The following is a 22,709-nucleotide window of genomic DNA, read 5'->3' as shown; positions in this document are numbered from 1 at the left end:
GAGGCATCTTGCTTGTTCACAAGCTTTGTTGTTCTAAAGTTATTTTCCATCTGTTGAGCCTGTTGTACCATGTTGAGGTCAGCTAAATATATGATAAACAAAAACTGTCTCTACTACGACATTAACTATTGTAAGTTTCATAAGTTTTAAACTGAATAAAAAAAAAGATTTGAAAAAGTGTTATCTTCACATTTTGTAATTATGTTATTTATTTGTACGATGTTTTTATTTTAGTTGCTATCATACCAGAATTTGCATGTAACTTTGTCTATATGATGATATAATTTTAAAATATTAAATCAGGACTTATTATTAGTGACTCGGTAGCTTTTTTTTTTTTTTAACCATATACCTTTACATTTTACTCTTACTTGAGTAATTTTCCTGGACGGCTACCTTTTACTTTTACTTAAGTTAAAATAGTTTGAAGTAGTTCTACTCACTCGGTTACAGATAAGTTAGACGATGCTTTTACTTTGACACTTACCGGATGTTGACAGTTTACTTGACTAGCCAGCTGACCTGCACGTGCGAAAGAAGAAGGCGAGGGTGAAGTTATGTCAAAAGCAAGTACGTATACCAGTGCTGTGCTAAATGTTATTGCCTAATATGTATGTGCTTATGGTTTGTTTCACCGGTTTCTGTTTTTGGTCACAGAGCAGAAACGAGCTAAACGTCTTGGTTTTCTCGGGAAGTTTAAGGTAACCACCATCGCTGCTAACGCTGCCTGTAGCTAACTTTACTTCAGGATTAACTTCATAATGCCTGTCACGAATATATATAAATTCTGTATTTTTGACACAAGGGTGTAGTTTTGACAAAAGTGTCATATTCCGTATTAAAAAGAAAAAACGTTTTAAGTCGAAATCCAAGCGCTAACATCGCTCATTGGAGAATATACATGGTTTAATAGCTTGTAGAAATAGGCTCTCTGAACAATTCTGCAGTTTCACATTACAGAAGAGGCATTGAGAACAACAAGTCTGTAATAAAATAATAATAATAATAATTTTTAACTGTAAAATTATTTTTTATATATAATAAAGACATAAGCATGTGTCTTCACTTACACACTAAGGCCTTTGATTTGAATCTGTTGTTCCTTGTCCGGACTCGTGATCCCTTTAAAAGTAGTAAAGAACTAAACTGCTGTTTTCAGAATAAAGATGGGCGGAAGACAGAAGGATCAGGGCCGACAAATAATAGCAAGCAGCCGGCTGTTCACCAGGTCAAGGACTCCAGGAGACCAGAGGATGTCAGGAAGCAAAGGGTACATTTTAATTGCTTTCAACTTCTAATTTCTTTTTTATATGAGCAATTTTGAATAAGATTATATGTATTTATGCCATGTGCTTGAATGTTTTATTATTGCTTTTTACCTATATTGACCTGCCAGAGACTAGAGACGTGTGGCACATTTAGATGACAGATTGAAACACATGTATGTTGATGAATTAGCGTTGTCCATTTTAAATAAAAAACAAATTTAATTTGCCATAATTTATTGAAAAATATTCTAATAACAGAAAACACACAGCTTATTCATTAAATCTGAAATAATACATTAAAATTTAGTTTGATATCTTGATATGAGCTATGTTTGTAAGCAATAAAAAAATAGCATTTTTAAGTATTTCTTAATGGAAAGTATTTTTCTTACAACAAATGCCTATTAGTTTGAGTAGTTTGATGTGTGCCTTATTCTTTTTTTGTTTAATATCTTCGAACATTTCAAAATACAATAAAAAGCTGGTGTAAATATTTAGAATATTGTAAAATTCTAAATATACAGATTTAGAATTTTAATATGTAAAACACACAAAACTGCAGTAATCTTTAGTGTGATGTGTTATAATGCCTCACCCTTAAATAGAATAACTGCACCATATATTTTAAAGCTTTGGTATACTCAGTTGTAGTTGCACTTAATCAGTCATGTACTACTATATGTAATACTATTTCAAAGCAACTATATATAGTACAGTATCCATTTTGGTAGAATGTTGGTATTAAATCATCAAATGCATTTGAATTAAATTACTTTATTTAGCAAGGTTAAATTTGATTTGTGTCTTTTTAACACATTAAAAATATTCTAGCTAGCGTCTGGTTTAGCTATAACAACTGTTTACATTATACTTATGGGAAAATGCAACAAATCAATACGATCTGGTGATCGATGAGCTTGTTGAAGGAGTTTCCGCTTTTCTGCTTTGGATTATTTAACATCTACTTGAATTTGGGTTCGAGGGACAGTTGGGAAGGTTAGGGAACTGGATTCAGCTGTAATCTGCATCTCTTCTCAGCTTCAAGATCTCCAGGAAAAGCAGAAGCTGTCCAGAGAGCGTGAGATGATGAAGAGGAGAAATTTACAAACCTTTCAGAACGACATCCTACAGCGACAAAGAGAGTTTGAGCTGAAGGTATAAAAATCCCAGTCTGAACGCTAATCAGATGCTGCATATTTCACAATTTGTGACAAGTTTTCTTTTCTTGTTGCCAAAGGAAACAGAGATGCAGAGTTTGGAAAAAAATGTAAACTTTGAAAATGAGAATTCAAGAAAGGCATATTACAGAGAATTTAAAAAGGTAGGCTTCAGTCAATCCCCGTGTTAATAATTTTTGAATAGAATAGTTTTATGAAAAGCGTTTTGTTTCGTAAGGTGGTGGAGGCTTCGGATGTCATTTTGGAGGTCTTGGATGCGCGTGACCCTCTGGGCTGCAGATGTCCTCAGGTGGAACAAGCCGTCATCCAGAGCGGAACCAACAAGAAGATTGTTTTAGTCCTTAATAAGATCGGTAAGAATGCTTGTACCTGTGGTTACAAGCATATATACAAATATTTGAAAGGGTTCATATATTTTCATATGATTTTTATTTTACACCTTCCTTGATTTCTAGATTTGGTATCGAAAGAAATCGTGGAAAAGTGGATTAAGTATCTCCGTAATGAGTTTCCTACTGTGGCTTTCAAAGCATCTACTCAGCAACAAACTAAGAACTTGGTAAGTGCCAAGAATTGTAATCTTGTTACTGAACTAATGTTGAAATATTTGATAAATTGGCCCAGAGTTCCTTATTTTTGGGTGATCGACTATCAGCCGATGCAAAGCCGACCTTCGCAAAGGTCTGAAAATCGGCCACTGTCTCATTTTGCTCTGCCGTGACGGGGCTGACTGACAGACCCATCCACCAGGTCACATATACATGTGTATGGTTAACAATAGGAAGGATGCACAATAAGTCACCATCTAACATTGATATCTGCTCATATTAGTCATTTTTAACATGCATCAGTATCGGGTCGATATTAACAACCGATATTTACATCAGTATCTAATGTTGGTATCTGCCTTTGTTAGTCATTTTTAACACTGGGCTGATATTGACAACCCATATTAATTCCCATCTTGCTGCCATATCTCTGGAGTGGAGGAGGTTGGTCTTGTGTTATTTGTTTGGTCATGTGACGGTTATTGGCCATTATTATCAGATTTTGATATTTTTTAAACGTTGGTGATCATACAGAAAATGGCAATCGATACAAACTTGGAAATAATAAAGCCGCTTTATTAAAGTTAATTGTATCACCAGTATACATTCTGTTTTTTTTGTTTTTCCCCTTGGGCAGAAACGCAGCAATGTCCCAGTAACTCAAGCCACCTCTGAGCTCCTGAGCACCAGTGCTTGCATCGGAGCCGACTGCCTGATGAAATTACTGGGAAACTATTGCCGCAACCAGGACATCAAGACTGCCATCACCGTGGGAGTTGTGGGTAAGCTGCTGTGGTTTTAGGGTTCTCTAGATCTGTAATCTTAATTTCAGGCTTCACTCACTGTAGGGCGCATGAAAAAAACCAAACAAATCTAACATTATTCTTGTATATTTCTGGTAGGTTTTCCTAACGTGGGGAAGAGCAGTTTGATCAACAGTCTGAAACGGGCGCGGGCCTGCAGCGTCGGAGCCACACCTGGGGTCACAAAGTAAGTGTGATGCTGAGCTCCATGTGCTAAATCAGTGGCTTTCTGAGTCCTAACACAACTGATTCCTTTGACCGAATTACTGCTTCAGGATGTCATCAAGTTGTTTGATTTCGATGTGTTAAACCAGTGACAGAATCTATTTACATTGAACAGAGTAGGCAGTTTGTTCTGCTGTTGTTGTACCAACCAGACCTCTCAAGTCTTCTGGTTCTGGTTCTGGTTCTGTTCTGCATGTCCAGAACCAAAAATGTAGAAGCATCATTCAGCTTCTATGCACCACAAATCTGGAACAAACTTCCAGAAAACTGCAAAACAGCCAGAACACTGAGTGCCTTTTAAATCTGGCTAAAAACCCACTTGTTTAGAGTTGCTTTTGAAATATAATCAATAAAACACTAATCAATAAATATATGTAATGTTCCAGTTGTTGACTGTGTGTTGTATGACTTTGTATTTTTATGATATAAAGCACTTTGAAATGCCTTGTTGTTGCTAAAGGAGTAAAAATTTGGTTTGATTGATTCTCAGCTACTTCAAAATTCAGTTCAAACACATTAAATTGAATTAGTTCACGTTCATAGTTCACCATTGAAATATCAAGATTTGACTTCACAGCTGCAATGGACAGGGGGGAAACCCTCCAATCTTCTCACTTAAACTTATGACTTCCAGAGGCGTTTAAGTTGACAGAGACAAATCGATAAGTGGACTCCCTGAGCACAACAGTAGTCCTTTTGCTGAAAGGTTTTTATTTATTTTGGTCTTCAGGTGTCTTCAAGAAGTACATTTGGACAAACATGTTAAGCTCCTGGATTGTCCTGGAATCGTCATGGCAACATCAACAACCGACGCGGCAATGATCCTTCGTAACTGCGTGAAAATCGAACAGCTTGTAGATCCCCTTCCACCCGTTGAAGCCATCCTCCGCAGATGTAACAAGGCCCAGGTCCGAACCAGCGGCTCTCCACGGCGATTTACCCATCTGTACCGCTTCTCAGTCTGTCAGGCTATTGACGGCGCCTTTATCTGCACAGATCATTGAGCACTACGGCGTTCCAGACTTCCAGACGGCTCCAGAGTTCCTGGCTCTTCTCGCCCGGCGGCAAGGCAAACTGAGGAAGGGGGGGCTGCCGGACTCCGACAAAGCAGCTAAGAGCGTGTTGATGGACTGGACGGGGTGGGCGAACCAGACTTTTAAAACTTGTGATACTCGATCAGCGTTTGTTTGATGTGAATTCATTTCATTTCATGCAGAGGAAGGATCAGCTACTTCACACACCCTCCAGAAACACACACTCTGCCCACCCACGTCAGCGCTGAGATCGTTACAGAGATGGGAAAAGCCTTTGACTGGGACGAGCTGGAGAAAGGAAATCAGGAGGTTCTTGCAGGTAAAGTCCAAGTCTGTGACTTCCCACTTTGGAGAAAAAAAAAGTTGATAATAGCATTATTACCTAAAGACATAAATTTACAGTTTCAGATCATGTAAATTTGACCTTAAAAACATAATTTTTCTCAGTAATTTTATTTAACCTTTTTGCGCAATGAATCGCTTTTTTTTTTTTTTTTTTTTTTTTTTTTTCTCAAATGCACAATACAAAGCTTCCGGCCAGAACTTTTGCATTTGCATGTTTCTGGTACGTCTGTAAATCTGATGCACAAGCCACAAACATTGACAAACAACTGCTATAGATAAAAAAGCTGCTTCTCTTGGTCCACTGGGGTTAATTCTTGCTTCAAAATGCAATATATTATTGTGTGGAAATTATTCAAAAAGGAATTAGCTGATCAGTAAAGTTATGCTAGCCTAAAATGTCAAAGCTAAACACATTACAGTAGCACATACGTCCCACTGCTGACGTCACCGTCCACAAATCAGGGTTTCCTGAAACACTTTGAAGCTGAACAGGTATACAGTATGATCTGATGGTTGATCAGATTAAGAACAATAAATATCTTTCTAGTTGAGCTCATATGTCTATTGGATCAATAGTTTTGCAGCAAAACTGGTTTTTGAATTGAAAATGTTGCTTATTTTGTCAATCCTATACAGTTTTTGACTAAAATGTGATTAATTACAGATGCTGCAATTAACTCAGTGAAACATTTTAATCAAGTCCCACCATCACAAACCTTATTTCACAGATTAAACCGGTGAGGTCCAAAGTGAGAGCAGGAATGGTTCTACCACAGTTGTTTATCAAATGCTTAATTCCTCTTTAAGGGGGAACTTATGTCACGTGAGAATGCCAGGGTGACTGAGCTGCAAATAAATTGAGAGCCAGAATCATAAACTTGGACAGTATTTGAAATATTCCTCAAGTGTTGAATTAGTGCATCAAACCCAAGTGATTTAATAGATTTACCTAAATCTGCGATGATAATCTGGGTTTGATTGTGTTTTGTGTTCCTTTACTGCCAACCATTTAATATTTTGACATCTCACCCAGCCTTATGGACACCTGAGTTATTAAACTCCTAGGGGTTGCAGCAAAATACCACGGCAACCAAAGAGCTACTGGTTAATGTGAAATCGGTGTTTACTAGATGTTTACCGTCCAGATTTATACCAGGAACAGAGTATGGGCTGTGAAGGAAGCAGAATTGTTCACTTCAGTGCTTGTTAAAATTGAACGGTGTAATCATTATGTAGTGTGTTACTTGCAATTGTGTTTTTTCTTTTAAATGTGGAAAAAAAAGAAAAAAATGACCCCATCAGGTGCACCACAAAAACTAATATTAAATCTATTTTTCCAGACAAAAATAGATTTGTTTAGATAGTGTTGTTTAGTTAAACCATAAGATTGTTTTCTTGTGATTCAGAGTCCTCTTGCTCTGACATCCAAATGGGATTCTGCATGGAAACTGCCGGAATGACACAAGGGGCTCACATCGAATCACCTGACCCAGAAATGGAGGGACGGTCTCTGGAAGATGAGGCCGAAACCATGGAGGATGACCAGGATTTGGAGGTGAGGTACACCTTTGCGCTTTCATCTGAAATATTTACTCTTAGCCTCTTCTCAAATGAAAGTTATCAAGCCAACCCCTCTACATTAAATAGTTTGGGCCGATGACGGTGGAGATAAAAGCCCAGAGAAAGACGGACCTCCCTGTGAAAGACGCGGCTCCCAAAGCTCCAAATTTGAAGGATATTGTGAAAGTAGATCCTCTGCAGCAGGGACAGGCGCTCCGAGCTGCCAAAAAGAAGAGGAAGAAGCAGCAGAAAAGAGCCGGTTTGTATTATCACATTTGGACTGTTTTCTTTATACAATAACAGTTATAAATCCTGTATAACCATATCACCCAAAAAAAAAGAAAAAAAAAAAGCTGAACAAACAGCGTCATGCTAAAGTTAAGTTTTCATTCAAAAATGTGACAATTTCTGTTTAGGTCAAGTGAACCTTGTGTCATAATGCTGGTTCACCTTTTGGTGGCACCTGTCACCATGGCAACATGTGCAAGAATCAAACTCATATGTCCTAAAATTAGATCTGTCCATTAGAATTTCACATTTTTATGACTATCTCTAGAACAATAACAAGAGACTGTTCCTTGTTTTTATGTACATGCTAGGAGTGAATATCCCAAATTGCATTTGAAACACGTTGCTTTATCTGCTCTGGAGGTCCAGTTTGACTGAGCTTGTTTCTTCTGATGGTGATTCCAGGATTTAAAAATCAAGACATATTAATTTTTAAAAAAATTAATTTGGTAGTTGTGTTTTAATTAGTTTATTATGTTATTTTTAGGATTCAGATATTTTCTCACGGTGCAGAAGTGAGATGCTAAAGCAGCAGCTTCTTTTGTCTACTATAACACTATAAATGTGGTGTTTGATTAACAGGAGGGTGTGATGTTATATTTGTCACACATTGACTCGCCGTAGCAACGGAAACACTATGCGACTCAGATCCGCATTTTATCTCGTTTCTGCTGTTAATTAAAAGCAATAAAATTAAAAACTCAACCAACAGTGGGTACTTTGATTCACTATCTTAACATGTAAAAAAATAGATAAAAGTTAGGAACACATACTTTCATACACAAAAGGGAATGATGTTGCAATTAATTTTTTGTTGGATTCTGAACATAAGTTCCATCAAAGAGAAAGCAGCATATTTTCTTTTTTTTCTTTTTTAATCTTGTGGTACTTTAAAAAATTAGACTCTGACTCAGCATGTCAGACCTAAAAAAAAAAAAACAGCAATCTGTACGGAGCAGAAAAAGCCTGATTGGCACATGAGACTGAAACTTTCTAATGTGTCAAGAAAAGAAGAAATGAAAATGTATATGTATAATCCTAATGTTGAGCTCTACAGTATAGTAGCTGTACTGGTTAATACATACCTGTGTTGGTTTCACTTTAATGCTAACATTGAAATTCTCCTGAATTACAGGTTGTGTTTTGTCACAAATATGCAGAATAATAAACCATTAAATATTTCTTGAGAAAATGTTGAATGTGCTCCAATAGGTTTTTTAAGTTCGAACCCTCCCCCCCCTAGGTAGAAGAAAATCTATTACTGACTGAACAACCACAGGGATTTGTTTTTCCACTGTTGCGTAACTTGTTTTTGATTGATGGTGTTGTGCCAATAAAATATCATGTTTTTTTTTTCTCTTTTTATAACAGACAAAATTGCTACCAAACTGTCGGACACACTTGCATCTGCAATGGACTTCTAACTCTCAGAGGACTGATCATGGGAATTAAATTAAAAAGAAAGTTAAACAATTCTTTGTCCTGTCTTTACTTTAACTATTACTTTGATATATACAACATGTTATCATTTGGTGTCTTCATATTGTAAATGGAAATTACACCTCCTTTATGGTAATTTTTCGTGCTTTCCATGTCTATTTAGATGTCGCAAATGTTTATTTTAAAAAAATCTGTTCTAAAGAGGAAAACTATTCAGTTGACAACAACTTGACAGATTTCGACAACTTCCGGGTAACGTTGGCGTGATGACCTCAGTGCAACATAAACAACAGCGTTAAGTGTCGAGGCTAGGGGGCTGCTTAGTTTGTAACCGCCGACACTAAAACATGGCAAAGAAAGCGGAGGTTTCCGGGAATTAATGGGTGTAATTATGTAAAATGAACATATTTGTTTGGTAAGTATATCTTATTCGACGGTATGTTTCCTAATTTATAAGCCTTAACTTGTTGGGTAATTATCGACTGCTGCTAGCTGACTTGTTAGCTGAGCGGCAACTTCCTATTTCTCCCTAGCCTTTGCTCGTTTTAGTAAGGAAAAAAACAACTAACGTCGCTTTATTTTCGCGCTAAAATAAAGAAGCGGACATAAAGAGTTTATAATGTGTATATTTTACATTAGTTGTGTTTTTTTATCAGCTGGTTGGTGTGGGCCCATCAGAGAGTCGGAGCTGTCAAAATGAGCTCAGCTAAGTCATGACGCCGAAGCAGACCGCTTAAAATAGAGATGACAAAACAGCCGAAATAAAGCTAACTATCGTCTGTGGGGCTTTGACAAATTATTAACCAACACGAACAGCGACGTAAGGCATGTAACAGAAACTTCTACTTTCGAAGAAGTTTGCTATCATTTTTAGCGCACTTTTCAAGTGTTTTTACGTAACCAGCTAGCGGGGGACGTAGTGCGCAGTCTGCAGCCTCTCAGCGTGGAACAGCTTGTGCTGAACTGTCTGGCTACAGAGAATGGCTCCGGTTTTATTTTTTTACTCGGAGAGTAAACTGCCCGTCTGTGTACAAAATGGAAAACAATGTAAAGAAAAAAAAATTCCACTACTCCAGAAATTGTGTAAGAACCTTGTGTTTAACTTAAGGATGAGATAAGGGCAAATGTTTACTGAATCGCTCAAATTCTTTACAGTAACTTACATGAGTTAGAATCTCACCAAATATATCTAATTCAATTCAACAAGGATAGTTTCACTGCACACATTGTGATCTATTTATGACATAACATTTTAATTTGATAATTGTGGCAAATTGAGGTTGTAAGAAAACTGGAATTCCACTTCAGATCAATAATAAATTGATTTTTTTTTTCATTTTGAAGTTGTTTATGATCTACATAATTATGTGGAAGAATACAAACTTGACAGATAAATGCTGTTTGGTCAGAGCGCTGCATCAAAGTGTAATAATGGGGGGAAAAAGCAACGGGGATAACAGCAGCTATTCTCCAGATGTTGATTGACGTATCCATGACACTGGGTACAACTGGGTTCCTTGTGGTAATCCACTCCTGAACCACAGAGGTCAGATGTGAAGTGTTTCAGAGAAAGAACAGGACTGTTGCTCAGTGGTCCAAACTGCTCTTTAAAATCAGTGTCCCAGCGTCTGGAGAACGAGTGGAAAGGCACAGAATCCAAGTTGCTTCAGCTCCAGAGTGACGCTTCCACTTAGTGATAATTTGCCAACGTAGCAGAGGAATTTTAGAGTACTTCATTCTTCCTCTCTGACAAGCTTTGTGAAGATACTGATTCTTTTTTCCAGCTAGACTTGATGATTTTTAAATTTAATTGCTCAAATAACAAAAACATTTTTTTAACAAATTGAATATTTGACAATATTTTTTTTTTCTGTAGTGCAGATGGTTAAAGATGGGAAGAAATATTAATAAAGTCAAGACCTGAATGGGCAAAAAGAAAAAAAATCTAGAGATGTACAAATTAAACTTTTCCTGGCAGATACCGATTTCTGGTTTTCTCTGAAGTCTGTATAGATCTTGAGCGATGCCATTTTTTTCCTACTAGGAACACATGAAAGAGAAAAATACAAAGAATCACAAAAACTATCCCTTCATCAAAGCACATCTCCCAAACCCTTTATCTGTTTTTTTTTAAGTTAAACTGAAAACAAAAAGTGAATTGAAGAACACTTCAAGGAACAACAAGCTTTTTTATTATCAGACTAAGATTGTTTTTGACTCTGTCAGACTGGACGGCCTTGCGTCCGACAGTATGGCCTACATTTTCAAGCGAATGAGTTGATTTTATTGCGTTTCCATGGTGTTAATAGACGATCTGTTTTATTGATGCTGAAGTGATTTTTGTTTTCCAGCTACACTCATCTGTCATTAAAGCATCAGTTGTGGGTGATGAGAGGTCACCATAAACTTGTAGGTAGAGTTACAGAAGCTGGTAGGTAGTAATGTTACATTATTACAGCTGAAATGGCAACACAGGAAGTGCAAAAGAGGAAAAAGTTAATTCACTGGAAGTTGATCTGTTGTTTGGTTTTACAGGGAGCAAAAAGTCAGTGATCTGTTAGGTCAAAAAAAAAAAGTATCATTTCCACTTGTGTTGTAGTTCTGAGGAAGATAAGCAGAGTGTTTAGACTGCATATATAGACATTTTAACATTATTTGACCAAATGACAGTCAACTAACACTCACTACACTGCAGTAACAGTACGAATGAATTACGACTGAAATGATAAATCGAATTAATTATTAAAATAATCAACTAATTTGTGGAGTGTACAGACCCAGAAAAGGCCATTTGCAGAAAAAAACAACGCAGAGAAGTAATTAAGCCAAAACTGTATAAAAATATACACATTTTGCATTTAGAATTTAAAAAACCCATTTGTCTGAAAAAGAAAACTTTCCAGGTGGAATTGCAGCTGTTTATAAAGAGCCTGAAGATGACATTTGGTGTCATTTACCAATATCCAAATAAATATGTTATTAAAATGGCTATAGATCAAATATTACTATATATACCACATTAAAATCTAATTTTTCCTGTTTTTGCTCTCCAGCTCCATCCTTAGATCTTGATCTGTGTCCACCATGTCGTCGCGCGTGTTGCTGCGCCAGCAGCTGATGCGAGAGCAAGCCCAGGAGCAGGAGCGGCGCGAGGCCCAGCAGCAGGCCTCCGCCTCCCAGCTCAGAGGCTCCGACTCCACGCCAGCCATCTCCGTCTCCCTGCCGCCCAACGCCGCTCGGCCCCCACCGGCGCAGGTGCCTGTGGAGGTGCTAAAAGTAAGAGCTAAGCATTTATTATTTTATGAACATGTAACTGTCTAAAAATGATTGAACAGTGTGTAATCAATCTTTTCTTTTTTAAGAAAAGACAGCGTTTAAGAGCATGAATTTATGTTTGTCAGTAGTGTCAACTAACTTCAAACTTATCACACCCTAAACTAAATCAAGAATAAATTCAGTGATTTAGGACAAAACTGCCACTTTTAAATCAAAATCTACTCACAAAAATGTAAGATGCAACACAAAGTGATCATATTTTTCAAGCCCTCTGGTTTTTTCTGTTGTCATAGTAACTAGAATCACTTCAGCTCTGTGACTGATGCTCCCAAATACACCTGAATCGGCCTGTAAATGCTTTATTAAAACTTGGCTAATTGCAGAAAGTGTTTTCATAGGAAGTCTGACCTTTTTATTGCTGCAAACTCACAAAAAAAATCAGTTTTCTTCAATTGAGCCTGAACATTTAACAAATAAAAATATGCAACAAATAAAAAAAATCTGATAACTTTATTGGTTGATTTGAAATAGTTCAGTTCAATTTTAGCTTTTAATTATAAATTATTTGACTCGCATGAAAAAAAAAAAAAGCTTGGACACCCTCAATCTAAAGATTTTTTTTTATATACGCAATGAATCTGAAAACTCTGTAAACGTTTTCAGAGGATCCACTTTTGTTGTTTTTATTTCCTTCCTGGTTTTGCAGTCACCCGTTGCTCACGTCAAAGCAGGAAAACGCTAACAAATCAAGTTAAAAACATGCCATTCTAATATGTTTGCATCATTAAATCTTTTCTTTTATCTTGACACAGTGTTGTGTGTCTCTCAGTGGCTTCATGTGGGAATCTGAGCGTTTAAACTGTTGAAATGTTCCAGGTGCAGACCCACTTGGAGAACCCAACCAAGTACCACATCCAGCAGGCCCAGAGGCAGCAGGTGAAGCAGTACCTCTCCACCACTTTGGGGAACAAGGCGGTCACGCAGTCGCTCGGCGTGTCCCCCGTCCACCAGTCCAGTTCGGCCCCCGAAGTCGGCCCCTGCGCCAGCAGCGCCCCCAACAGCCCCATGGCTCTGCTGAACATCGGCTCGAACAAGGAGGAAGTATGGGAAATTCCTAAGTTTTTCACTCTGGGTTTCGTTTTTATTCCTCCCGCAGTGGATTGCACAACGCCGCCCATCCGTTACTGTTTCTGCAGATTCGCCGAATGTGTTTTGAGGAAGTTAGACGCAGGTCGCCCGGCTCGTTTTTAGTTGAAAGGCTGCATTTGCTCAGAACTCCCTCCGGGACGATGCATGCCTCCTGTTGTCGCATTCTCGTCGCTCTGTTGTCACAATAGGATGTTAAATATTGCGCCTGCAGCAGAACAGAACCACGCAGCTCCGTCTGTGAAGCCAAGCTCTGCTTTATGCCGTCGCCGTTTTGCTCCCGGAATGACTCTGACGGAGACCTTTCCTCTCTCTCTCTCTTCCCGTCCAGATCGATGATGTGATCGACGACATCATCAGTCTCGAATCCAGCTTCAACGACGACATCATCACCTTGATCGACTCAGGTCTTCAGCTGCCCAGCACGGTATGAAGAACAATGCTGTTCTGAGTGCTTCCTGTTCGACATTTCCCTCAGGACCGACAGGTTATTCTGGTTACCGCTCGGTATCGCAGCCATCAGGACCCGACTCCTTAGTGCTTTTTCCCCGAAGGGAACGCTCTCTTTCACGTGTGGAATTCAGAAGCTGTGGGAGTAAATATACATTTGTGGCACTCACCTACGATTCGTCACAGAGGTGCTGCCTGGGCGGGCCAGAGCCGTCGCAGGCCGGCCCGACAAGGGGAGGCGAGTCAGTGGATTTGTGTCGACTGTTAAAAACTGCTGCAGCAGCAGGTTAACTGATAACTGGAGGTGAAGGGGGAGAAACTTGTAGGATAAATTGAATAATGAGAATTGTGGTGATGCTTTTGGAGGACCATAAAAGGAAACAAGCCGAGGTAAACGCTCTAAACTTTAATGTTTTAAAGCTCCTGCGATGAAGAGCGGCTTTTAAATTAAACAGCAGTTTCATTTTGAAGTTCCTTACATGTCGTCTGTTCAACAGATATTTCCTTTTTTTCTCTAAACCATTGCCTGCGTGCATGATAACATGTTTGCTGTTGCTGTAGCTCCCGGGAAATCTGCTGGATGTTTACCACAGCCCTGGAATGGCAGCTCCTACTCTCACTGTCAGCAACTCCTGCCCTGCTGACCTTCCACAGATCAAAAGGGAAATTACCGGTACAGAGCCCGCTTGCATTGACTTCTGTCTGCGTCGTTATGAAACTTTTATTTAACATGTCTGATTCCATTACAAAACGTTCAACTCCTCTTTCAGACGCAGACACCAAAGCATTATTGAAGGAAAGGCAGAAGAAAGACAACCACAACCTCAGTAAGTCGCCTGCAGCGTTGGAGTCTCTTTGAATCAGAGTTGGGCTGGAACCATTGATGAAATAATCAATAGCTAGTTTAGCAATCGATTAATTGTTAACTGGAGTAAACAGACTTTTAAAAGGGCTATTTTCTGAAAGAAAAAAACAACACACACACACACTCAAAGCAGTGATAAAGCCAAAACTGTGCAAAAAAATATATGTTTTGCATTTAAGATAAAAAAAAAACTAAAACTTTTTCTTTAAAAATGCTTTACCCAGAACTCTTCAACTTTTTTCATGTTAATGTTAGAAGTACTTTATTAGCTGCAGGTGCATCCTTTGCTACAGATGATCAAGCTTAGCTAATGGAATGGTGTATTAATGATATAAAATGTTTATTTTCCTATTTAAACAAGAAATTAAATTTCTTTATTTGCATTTTTAATTTATTTGTGCGTTATCATGAAAAATCTGCAGAATGTGTCCAACTTTTAAAAAATCAGACTAATCATCAGAATTATAAATAACTAAACTAACCGATAGCTGCAGCCGTAGATCAGTGTGTCTGTTTCTTAACTCTTTCTTTGCTGCAGTCGAGCGGAGGCGACGATTCAACATAAACGACCGAATAAAGGAGCTGGGTACTTTGATCCCCAAGTCGAGTGACCCGTAAGTTGCTAAAAAGAACAGCTTCTTTTCCTTTTCTCAGTAAACATTACAATTGTGACTTGAACAACTGCATTTACATTAGTTTTTTTTTCTTTCCGTATTTGGGCCTGACAGGGAGATGCGTTGGAATAAAGGCACCATCCTGAAGGCCTCTGTGGACTACATCAGGAAGCTGCAGAAGGAGCAGCAGAGAGCCAAGGATGTCGAAATGCGTCAGAAGAAGCTGGAGCAGGCCAACCACATTCTAATGTTACGCATCCAGGTCTGAGTTTGCGGTCTTTAAAGCGTTCACTGTTGCACACCTATACACACACGATCGTTGCGGTGAAACCTGACACTGGCAGCATCACGCAGACACGGGAAAGATTTAAGACCGGTGCGGAGGTTTGCCTTCCAGCAGGACAGGTGCACTAAACGTGCAGCCAGAGCTGCAGTGAAATGTTTTAGGTTAAAACATTTTCATCTGTTAGGAGCCTAGTCAAATCCAAACCTAAATTCCGTTGATAAAACAAGATATTTGGAATTTGCAGAGCCACTCTGCCTTTGTTGTCAGAATAGGGCTGGACAATAAATTAACAACAATATATATCGCTATAGATACGTGATTGATATCAATAGATATTACAACTGACTGAATTTTCAGTATTGAATATATAGAATATTCACTGAACTCTGATTCAGAGCCGCACAGCATTCTGGGAGATGGAGGCAGAGGAAAGGCGTTAGCCGCTCAGCCCCCGTTAGCTATTGCTATAGGTTGGTGGCATCAACTAACTCACCTAACTAAGCACTTTGAATTGCCTTGTTGCTGAAAATGTACTATATAAATGAAATTACCGTACTACCCAACTCGCTTCCTCTGAGGTTTCCAAGCAACAACTTATTCTGTAACTTGCGCAGCAGCAGTGCCTCATAACTGCTTCAAAATAAAAAGAATGTGGAAAAGACACAAAACAACACGTCACTAGTTTGGTAGCATTTCATATATTGTAAACAAAAAACAATTAAATAATTATTGATCTAAAAAATTATTGATATTGACTGATATAAACCACTTTATATCGTGATAGGTTTTTCAGCCATATCAGAAAAACTGATAAATGTGCAAAGTCTTCAGTCAAATAAACACTGAGAGACTTGGCAGCCATAAGTTAAGTGGAAGCTGATCCTGCACACAAATCAAGCCACAGGTTGTGGATTTTTATTTGTAATTGTACTTTTGTAAGGAATTGTACTTTACAGTCCTAAAACATCTATCAAACTTTCCTTTACTTAGTTAGAAGTGGATTTATTCATCACGGTGTCGTTCTCACATATTTTTCTTCAGGAACTTGAAATGCAGGCACGACTCCACGGACTGCCAGCCGCCCAGCAGCAGCAGCAGGCGGCGGTGGCAGTGCCCCACGCCGGCCAGAACCCCGGCGCCGCCACCACCCTGAACCTCTCGGCTCTTGGCGCCATAGCGCAGCCGCTGCCGGCCTCCTTCCTCTCCCCGCCCTCCTCTGATTCCCCCGCCGGCGTCACCATCAGTAGCCCGCTGGACCTCGGCAGCCTGAGCTTCGCCGAGCTGGACGACCCCACCACCTCGGCGCTCTACCCGGACGTGGGCCTGGGGGACATTCTCATGGACGACGGGTGCGCCCTGTCCCCGGAGAGGATGGGCGAGCCGCTGTTCTCCCCACTGTCACCAGGTGCCTCTAAAACCAGCAGCCGCAGGAGCAGCCTTGAAATGGATGAGGACTTGTGATGGGTTTCCATAGTGATCAGAGATGATCTAGGAAGTGCAGTCTATCCCTAATAACTAAAGTCTATTTGTAGGACTGAAAAGAAAAACGTTCAAAGCTATCATAGAAAACTAACTTAATATTGAATCAGATGATCAATTATTGAATTTATTTTTGTTTTTGCCATACATATTGTTCCTATTGGGAACAGCTCAAATGATTGTTTAAGTTTATAAATGCAATCTTATTAAATGGAATATTATATATTAGTGAAGTGGACCTTTAGCATTGAGAAATTCAGAGATTTAAAAGGGACGTCTTGCTTTTGTTTTTTTCTAAATTTATTATGATGAGAAAAGCTGTGAGGATTCACCGGCATAGCAAACATACTAAGAGATGCCAACAATTCAGTATAACTTTTAATTTTAATTTTTGTTTCTTCAACTGACTGGAATCAGGGTTCATCGTTCGCTCCTGTTGGTTGTCTCACCAGCAGCTACAGAAGGGATCTTTTAAATCAGGGGTGTCCAAAGTCGGTCCTCGAGGGCCGGCATCCTGCTTGTTGTAGTTCTCTCCCTAGTGGTAGCAACAACCTCCTCAGCAAGTCAATGTTCTCCTTAGGTCTTCTAATGAGCCATCATTTGATGCAGGTGTGCTAAATCAGGGAGAGACCTAAAACATGCAGGATGCCGGCCCTTGAGGACCGACTTTGGACACCCTGTTTTAAATGAATTGGCACATTGTGAAATATTTACTGCATTTTGTACATAAGAGTATTTTATTTTGAGCAATTTTATTGCACCTTACTTTAAGGCAGTCTATGCATTTTATGAGAGCTTTTTTTTTGTTGTTGTTGTTTTTTTTAGTACTTTACACCCAGTGGACTGCTTCTAGGCCCGGTCGCATGTTCTCGAGATAATAAAGCCGTACAAGCAGCTGGTTTAGTCAAAGCAGGATTTGTTCCACTTTTTATTTTTTGAGTTGATTTACTTAGTAAACGCATGAGTGTCTGAGAAGAGAACAATTTTCCAACAGTACTGTAGCTCATAACTTTTTTTATATATACCTGATAGTTTGATAAATGCTTTTTCATGACTAATATCTATTTTTGTCTTTTCCTTTTAACCTTCTGTGATCACTGAATGACTTTCACCAGTTGGCATGTTTTACTCTGATTGTTTTACTTTGCGATATAATATCTGATCATGCTTTAATATTGCTCGTTGTGTGTATTACAAAGGGCTTTGAGCCCTTTAAAAAAAACTAGTTTCACCTCAGAACTGATTATAAAAATGGACGATTAAGAGGAACCCGCAGGTCAACTCTTCCGTAAAGTAGGCGCAAATATTAAGAATTGCATTTAAATTTTAGTTATTTTTCTAACACCGACTTACTTTTTCTGTTCAGCAGGCGGTTTGTAGCTCATTGTTCAAAAGTCGGAGCTAGGTCTATTTAAAGGTGCTCCACACCAAAGCACACTTCCTCTCACTTTTTTTTTTTTTTTTGCATATATGCAGCTATTATCTACCACATGTAGACATGCGAGAGAGTTAAAACTGACTGTTAAACACAAACACGTGCGTGTTGTCGTCCTCCGCCCCCCTCAGTAATTTGGCTTTTGTTAACATTTTAACAAATAAACGACTTTCTTCAACTCGTGTCTGTCTCCTCTGTTTCGACGCGGCGCATCAGTGGTAGAGCATTTGAGAGATTTCCATGGCGAGGTCCAGGCACTCCGTGACCGGGAGGCAGACGTCGCAGCCGGCGCAGTCGCACAGGAAGCGGCGCGCGCCGGCACACGCGCACGGACTGCAGGTCCGGGTGAACTCCAGGAGAGGCCGCAGGGCGCCGGGCTCGCAGCCGAACAGCGACGAGCACAGCGTGCAGAAGCACACGGTGCACCCTCGGAAGGTCTCCGTTAGACAGTCCACGGGCCGGCAGAAGAGACAGCCCAGCAGGATGGCAGCACACAGGTCTCGAGATGAGGAAGACAAAGTTAAAAGTGAAACACGAGCTAAAAGAAAACGGTGCAAATTGAGCCACAAACATTTGATTAAACATAAAACTTAAAGTGGCCTATGACTTATTCAGGAGTTGGCGGATAGGAGTGTATTTTCCATGTTGGTAATCTATAATACTGTTTTTCAACAGTGATGCCGCTAGGGGGCACTGTATGGGCATCAGAAAGTTGGAGGGTAAGAGAAAAAACTTGCAAAAATAAAAAATATTAAACTTAAGTTTTTTAGCTTAAAATTTTTTTATCATAATTTAATTTTAAATAAAATATAAGTTAAAATAGTTCATTTCTATGTTATTTTTGACTGGTATAAGCTACTATATTAAGCTAACCAAAGAAATGGAAAAGTTCCTGAGAAAGAATAGGCCAAAGGAACCGTCCAGCTGCTTTGCTATGGAGGATCCTAAAGCAAATAACCATAAGAACTGTGGAAATAAAATAAAATTTGATGTGATTAATATAAAATATTACACATTTTCTTATAATCAAATACCAACAAAAGAATATTTGCAAAAACACAACCAGCTACCTTACCACTTCCACCTGGCTCGATGTTAGCTGACGAGGTTTTCAGGCTGTCTTGAACTCTGGTTTTGGTCAGTGTTTGGCTCACATCAGGGAGTTTGCGGATCTCCGTGAAGGGCGGCAGCAGGGAATGTAAAGGTTTCGGCTGATGTCCCTCCACAGAACATGGGCTGCAGACGTACACAGCTGTGGTCAATCCACTCTTGAAGTGAATCTGCACATCATGTTCCACTGCAGTCTCCTCTGTGTAAAAGAACAAAACTAACAATAAGCAGCAGAAAGGCCTAGTCATAAACCATAATGATGATCTTACTTCTTGTCTGATTTGGTGATACAATCACAGAGACTTCAGCTGAAGACAGCTCCATGTCCTCAGTGGAAATATGTCTTGACATGCTGTTGACTTCAGTAAAAGATCCTGGAAGACGAGACATCGTTGTTCCATTTCTCTCTGTAAAGTTTTGTCACATGCTCCTGTTAAACGTACCCGTTCGATCCGCAGCTTCAGCGTCCGACTCTGACGACATGGTTTGTGAATACCGGGACTTCAGTATTTCGTCATATTCTTCCTTCCCGTCTCCAGTCATCCCTCTAAAAATCTGCTTGTCATCCATTGAAACGTTCAGTCTGAGAAACAATCTGCCTTGCTCTGTTAAAGAGGAACAAGGAAGTGGAGTGTGTAAAAATGTTTACACTTTATTCATGTGTTTTATTGGGATTTTAAATGAAAACTGAGCTGTTAGCATCAAAAGAGTGTTAAAAAGAAGCAATCTTAAGTCAGAGGTCTCTTGACATTAGTAGCAAGACTGACTACTACTGGAATTAGTTCCTGCCTAAAGCATCACCATCCACGACGACTCTTTGAAAATACTTAGGTAATGTGAGTTACAACTGCATTTAATTCCCCTCTAGAACAAACAAAGGCCTAGGCCTGTTTTTGAATTAAAATTTGAGAACTAAAGCCAAAAGTCATGGCAAACTTTTGAAGTACATATATTATTTGCTGCTAAAATTCTAATAAAACACTGATAAAAATCTGGTACTAATGTAAAAAATAAAAAAGTAGGCATGAATATTGTTGTAAGGCACCTTAAATTTGTAACCACCGGATACACAAAGAAACGAGATGTCTGCATTGAACGCGTCACGTAAGATTAATATTTTAGTTCCATCCTGCAAGTTAAATTAAGGAAGCTGACAAAAGGAGAATAAAGATCTTATCACGCCACTGAGTCTAGGTCAAACGACGGAGACCATATATCAGATCAATAGCTGAGGTTTCTCAGCTGTTAGTGATGAGTAGACAACTTGCAAATGGCATTGAAGTTAATCTATTATTCATCTCCATTTTGCCCACATTTAAGAAGTAGATGAATTAGAACACACGGACATCCTGACAGCTCTGTGAGTGAGCTGGGCTCCTGTTCTCTTTGTGTACATCGCCGGTCATGTACGCAAAGAATAATCCAATATTTCATGTGGAAATATCGGATGTTTTTCTGCTCACAAACTGACGTCCATAAGGCATGCTATGCTGTATTGTATAGATTGTGTCAAGCTAAACTCTAACCCTAACCCTGACCTCAGTCTCTTGAGGCTAAGATTCACAGCCTCAAGAGATTAACATTCATTGATTCAGATCAGCCCACAATGTGCTGTTTATCCGTCTGTTTTGCTGCCTGTCGGAGGTTCGTAGGGAATAAATTGTACTTACAACCGTTTCCTCAAAAGAAGACATTCCAGGGTGAAGCCACAGCTTCGCAGTAAAGCCTCTCTTCTTTACCCCCCTTCCTTTCTCTCTCATCCGTCCGCTCTCTCTTGCTCTCTTAAACACACACATACACAGTCTAGGCATACACAAATTTCTTTAGTAACTACTCATTTCAAAAAAAAAATTTTGCCGCTTTTTTTTTTAATAAATAGAAGATTTTTGCAAGCACAAAGGCTATTAAAAAGACGTTGGAGAAATTATTTCTCTTTAGTTCAAACACATTGATTTTTATTTTTGTGAAAAACTTATTCACTCTCAAATTCCTTCTGTTTGTTGTTGTTGTCACTGTCACATTTTTCAGATCATCAAATGCATTTCAACATAGTAAAAATCTAGTAAAAATCTAATTTAGTTTTCAAATGATCGTTTCTCTGATTAAATAAATAAACCAGTCTTTTACATCTCTCTGGCGGAAGTTTAGTTCACTCTTCTCTTCAAAGTTACCTTAACTCAGTTAAAAATGACTCCACACGATCTCAAATTTAGATTTAGATTTATTTCCTAATTTTGATTCCATCGCCTCCTTTCCTTCTTTTAGCTGCTCCAAGCTCGACTTGTTGGTGTGCTTCCAATAATTTCCTGCTTCCCGTTGTGTTTGAACTGTGATGAACTGATGATTGGTTCATTTTGGGAGAGAACAGAATTTACTGTTCCAATATTTATGGCAAATTGAAGAAGCAAACAGACCCTGACGGCCATGTTTAACTCTTGGTATGATGTTTGTTTGTTTTTTTTTTTCCTTTTGGCAAACGTGAGATTTAGACTTAGAAATATATTTTTGTAACACTTTCTTTTAACTGTAGAGACTTTGTTTCTACTCTCTGAATAAATTTTTTTTAGACAAGGGGTGTGATGTCTTGACTTTTGAGATTTTTTTAGCCTATTTTATGTTGTCAGGTGGTACAAAATAATATTAGGGTTACTGTGGAGAAAAAAAAAATTTAATTTTAGAATTCTAAGAAAAGCATCAGAATTTTTTCAACAGATGATGATGAATAGAGTCCAGTAATTTCATTTAGAAGCGCACTTCCAGCAGATGGCAGTACTTTAGGACTGGTTGCTTATCAACTCCCATAGAAAAAGAATGCTTTTCCATTGGTATCAGAGACAGTAGAATATGAAACAGAGAATCTGTGAAAATTCATCTGGCTCTGCTACAGTCCAGAAACAACTAATCAGAACCAAAAGGCAAACTTTTGGTTCTGATTGGTTTCTAATACGTTGAATGTATCTAAGCACATTAAACACATTATACTACTGGTGTACTGCAGCTATGGAATTGGCAGAAATACAAGCTAACGTTGTATCATCATTGTTTATTTATAGAACGATTTAGAAAACAAAATGCTGTACAGGTTTGTCGGAACTATTTCAACCCATATTAGAACTTTGCATTGATTTCCCTTCATTTTAGTAGCTGCATTTTTGCCTAACCCAGACATTTCCCCTAACCCGAACCAAGTCTATTCCTAACCCCAACCTTAACTAAAACTTTATTAGCATCTTACCTCTAAATGTTACCCCTGACCCAAAGCATCATATTAGGACCGGGCTTTGGTCCTAATATGATGGACATAATGTGACACTGGACATATAATGGTGCGTTCACACCAAATGCGTTTTGAGCCTCAG

General features: G+C 38.8%; 3 protein-coding genes across 4 annotated transcripts; 2 read left to right on the top strand and 1 right to left on the bottom strand.

Annotated features, from left to right (window-relative positions):
* Window positions 1-461: 461 nt before the first annotated feature.
* Window positions 462-8,722, top strand: gnl3l (G protein nucleolar 3 like). The gene is made up of 15 exons (XM_014969212.2): window positions 462-570; window positions 658-701; window positions 1,160-1,270; window positions 2,307-2,423; window positions 2,506-2,589; window positions 2,664-2,799; window positions 2,902-3,005; window positions 3,632-3,776; window positions 3,897-3,984; window positions 4,753-4,930; window positions 5,019-5,161; window positions 5,239-5,375; window positions 6,808-6,956; window positions 7,049-7,220; window positions 8,621-8,722. The coding sequence occupies exons 1-15, from the start codon at window positions 558-560 to the stop codon at window positions 8,671-8,673; spliced, it is 1,674 nt and encodes a 557-aa protein (XP_014824698.1). The 5' UTR covers window positions 462-557; the 3' UTR covers window positions 8,674-8,722.
* A 223-nt stretch (window positions 8,723-8,945) lies between these two features.
* tfe3b (transcription factor binding to IGHM enhancer 3b) lies at window positions 8,946-18,418 on the top strand. Of its 2 annotated transcripts, none has more exons than XM_014969214.2 (9): window positions 8,946-9,104; window positions 11,743-11,965; window positions 12,842-13,066; window positions 13,443-13,538; window positions 14,123-14,234; window positions 14,332-14,388; window positions 14,965-15,040; window positions 15,155-15,302; window positions 16,368-18,418. In XM_014969214.2, exons 2-9 carry the CDS (start codon window positions 11,774-11,776, stop codon window positions 16,785-16,787), a joined length of 1,326 nt encoding a protein of 441 aa, XP_014824700.1. In that variant the 5' UTR covers window positions 8,946-9,104; window positions 11,743-11,773; the 3' UTR covers window positions 16,788-18,418. The 2 variants fall into 2 exon arrangements, with proteins under 2 accessions (XP_014824700.1, XP_087861503.1); XM_088005377.1 differs by having other exon boundaries at window positions 14,965-15,041; window positions 15,147-15,302.
* A 34-nt stretch (window positions 18,419-18,452) lies between these two features.
* Window positions 18,453-19,923, bottom strand: LOC106904760 (uncharacterized). The gene is made up of 4 exons (XM_088005378.1): window positions 19,794-19,923; window positions 19,620-19,724; window positions 19,316-19,537; window positions 18,453-18,739 (listed from the first exon to the last, which is right to left on the bottom strand). Exons 1-4 carry the CDS (start codon window positions 19,918-19,920, stop codon window positions 18,453-18,455), a joined length of 741 nt encoding a protein of 246 aa, XP_087861504.1. The 5' UTR covers window positions 19,921-19,923.
* Between the last annotated feature and the right edge of the window lie 2,786 nt (window positions 19,924-22,709).

This window comes from Poecilia mexicana, unplaced genomic scaffold, assembly GCF_051168715.1.
Source record: "Poecilia mexicana isolate PSO_F unplaced genomic scaffold, ASM5116871v1 scaffold_5, whole genome shotgun sequence".
Lineage (NCBI taxonomy): Eukaryota > Metazoa > Chordata > Actinopteri > Cyprinodontiformes > Poeciliidae > Poecilia > Poecilia mexicana.
Note: the sequence above shows the minus strand (reverse complement) of the source record. Positions and strands in the feature narration are given on the sequence as shown.

What these genes read in the sequence shown, in the direction of transcription:
- gnl3l (XM_014969212.2), top strand. An exon ending in AGCAACAAACTAAGAACTTG is followed by an intron (nt 3,006 to 3,631) that starts GTAAGTGCCAAG and finishes CCCCTTGGGCAG; the next exon opens with AAACGCAGCAATGTCCCAGT. An exon ending in AAATCAGGAGGTTCTTGCAG is followed by an intron (nt 5,376 to 6,807) that starts GTAAAGTCCAAG and finishes CTTGTGATTCAG; the next exon opens with AGTCCTCTTGCTCTGACATC.
- tfe3b (XM_088005377.1), top strand. Translation starts at nt 11,774, where the DNA reads ATGTCGTCGCGCGTGTTGCTGCGCCAGCAGCTGATGCGAGAGCAAGCC. An exon ending in TCGGCTCGAACAAGGAGGAA is followed by an intron (nt 13,067 to 13,442) that starts GTATGGGAAATT and finishes CTTCCCGTCCAG; the next exon opens with ATCGATGATGTGATCGACGA. An exon ending in TTCTAATGTTACGCATCCAG is followed by an intron (nt 15,303 to 16,367) that starts GTCTGAGTTTGC and finishes ATTTTTCTTCAG; the next exon opens with GAACTTGAAATGCAGGCACG.
- LOC106904760 (XM_088005378.1), bottom strand. Translation starts at nt 19,920, where the DNA reads ATGGATGACAAGCAGATTTTTAGAGGGATGACTGGAGACGGGAAGGAA. An exon ending in TGAAGCTGCGGATCGAACGG is followed by an intron (nt 19,725 to 19,793) that starts GTACGTTTAACA and finishes CTCGTCTTCCAG; the next exon opens with GATCTTTTACTGAAGTCAAC. An exon ending in ATCACCAAATCAGACAAGAA is followed by an intron (nt 19,538 to 19,619) that starts GTAAGATCATCA and finishes AGGAGACTGCAG; the next exon opens with TGGAACATGATGTGCAGATT.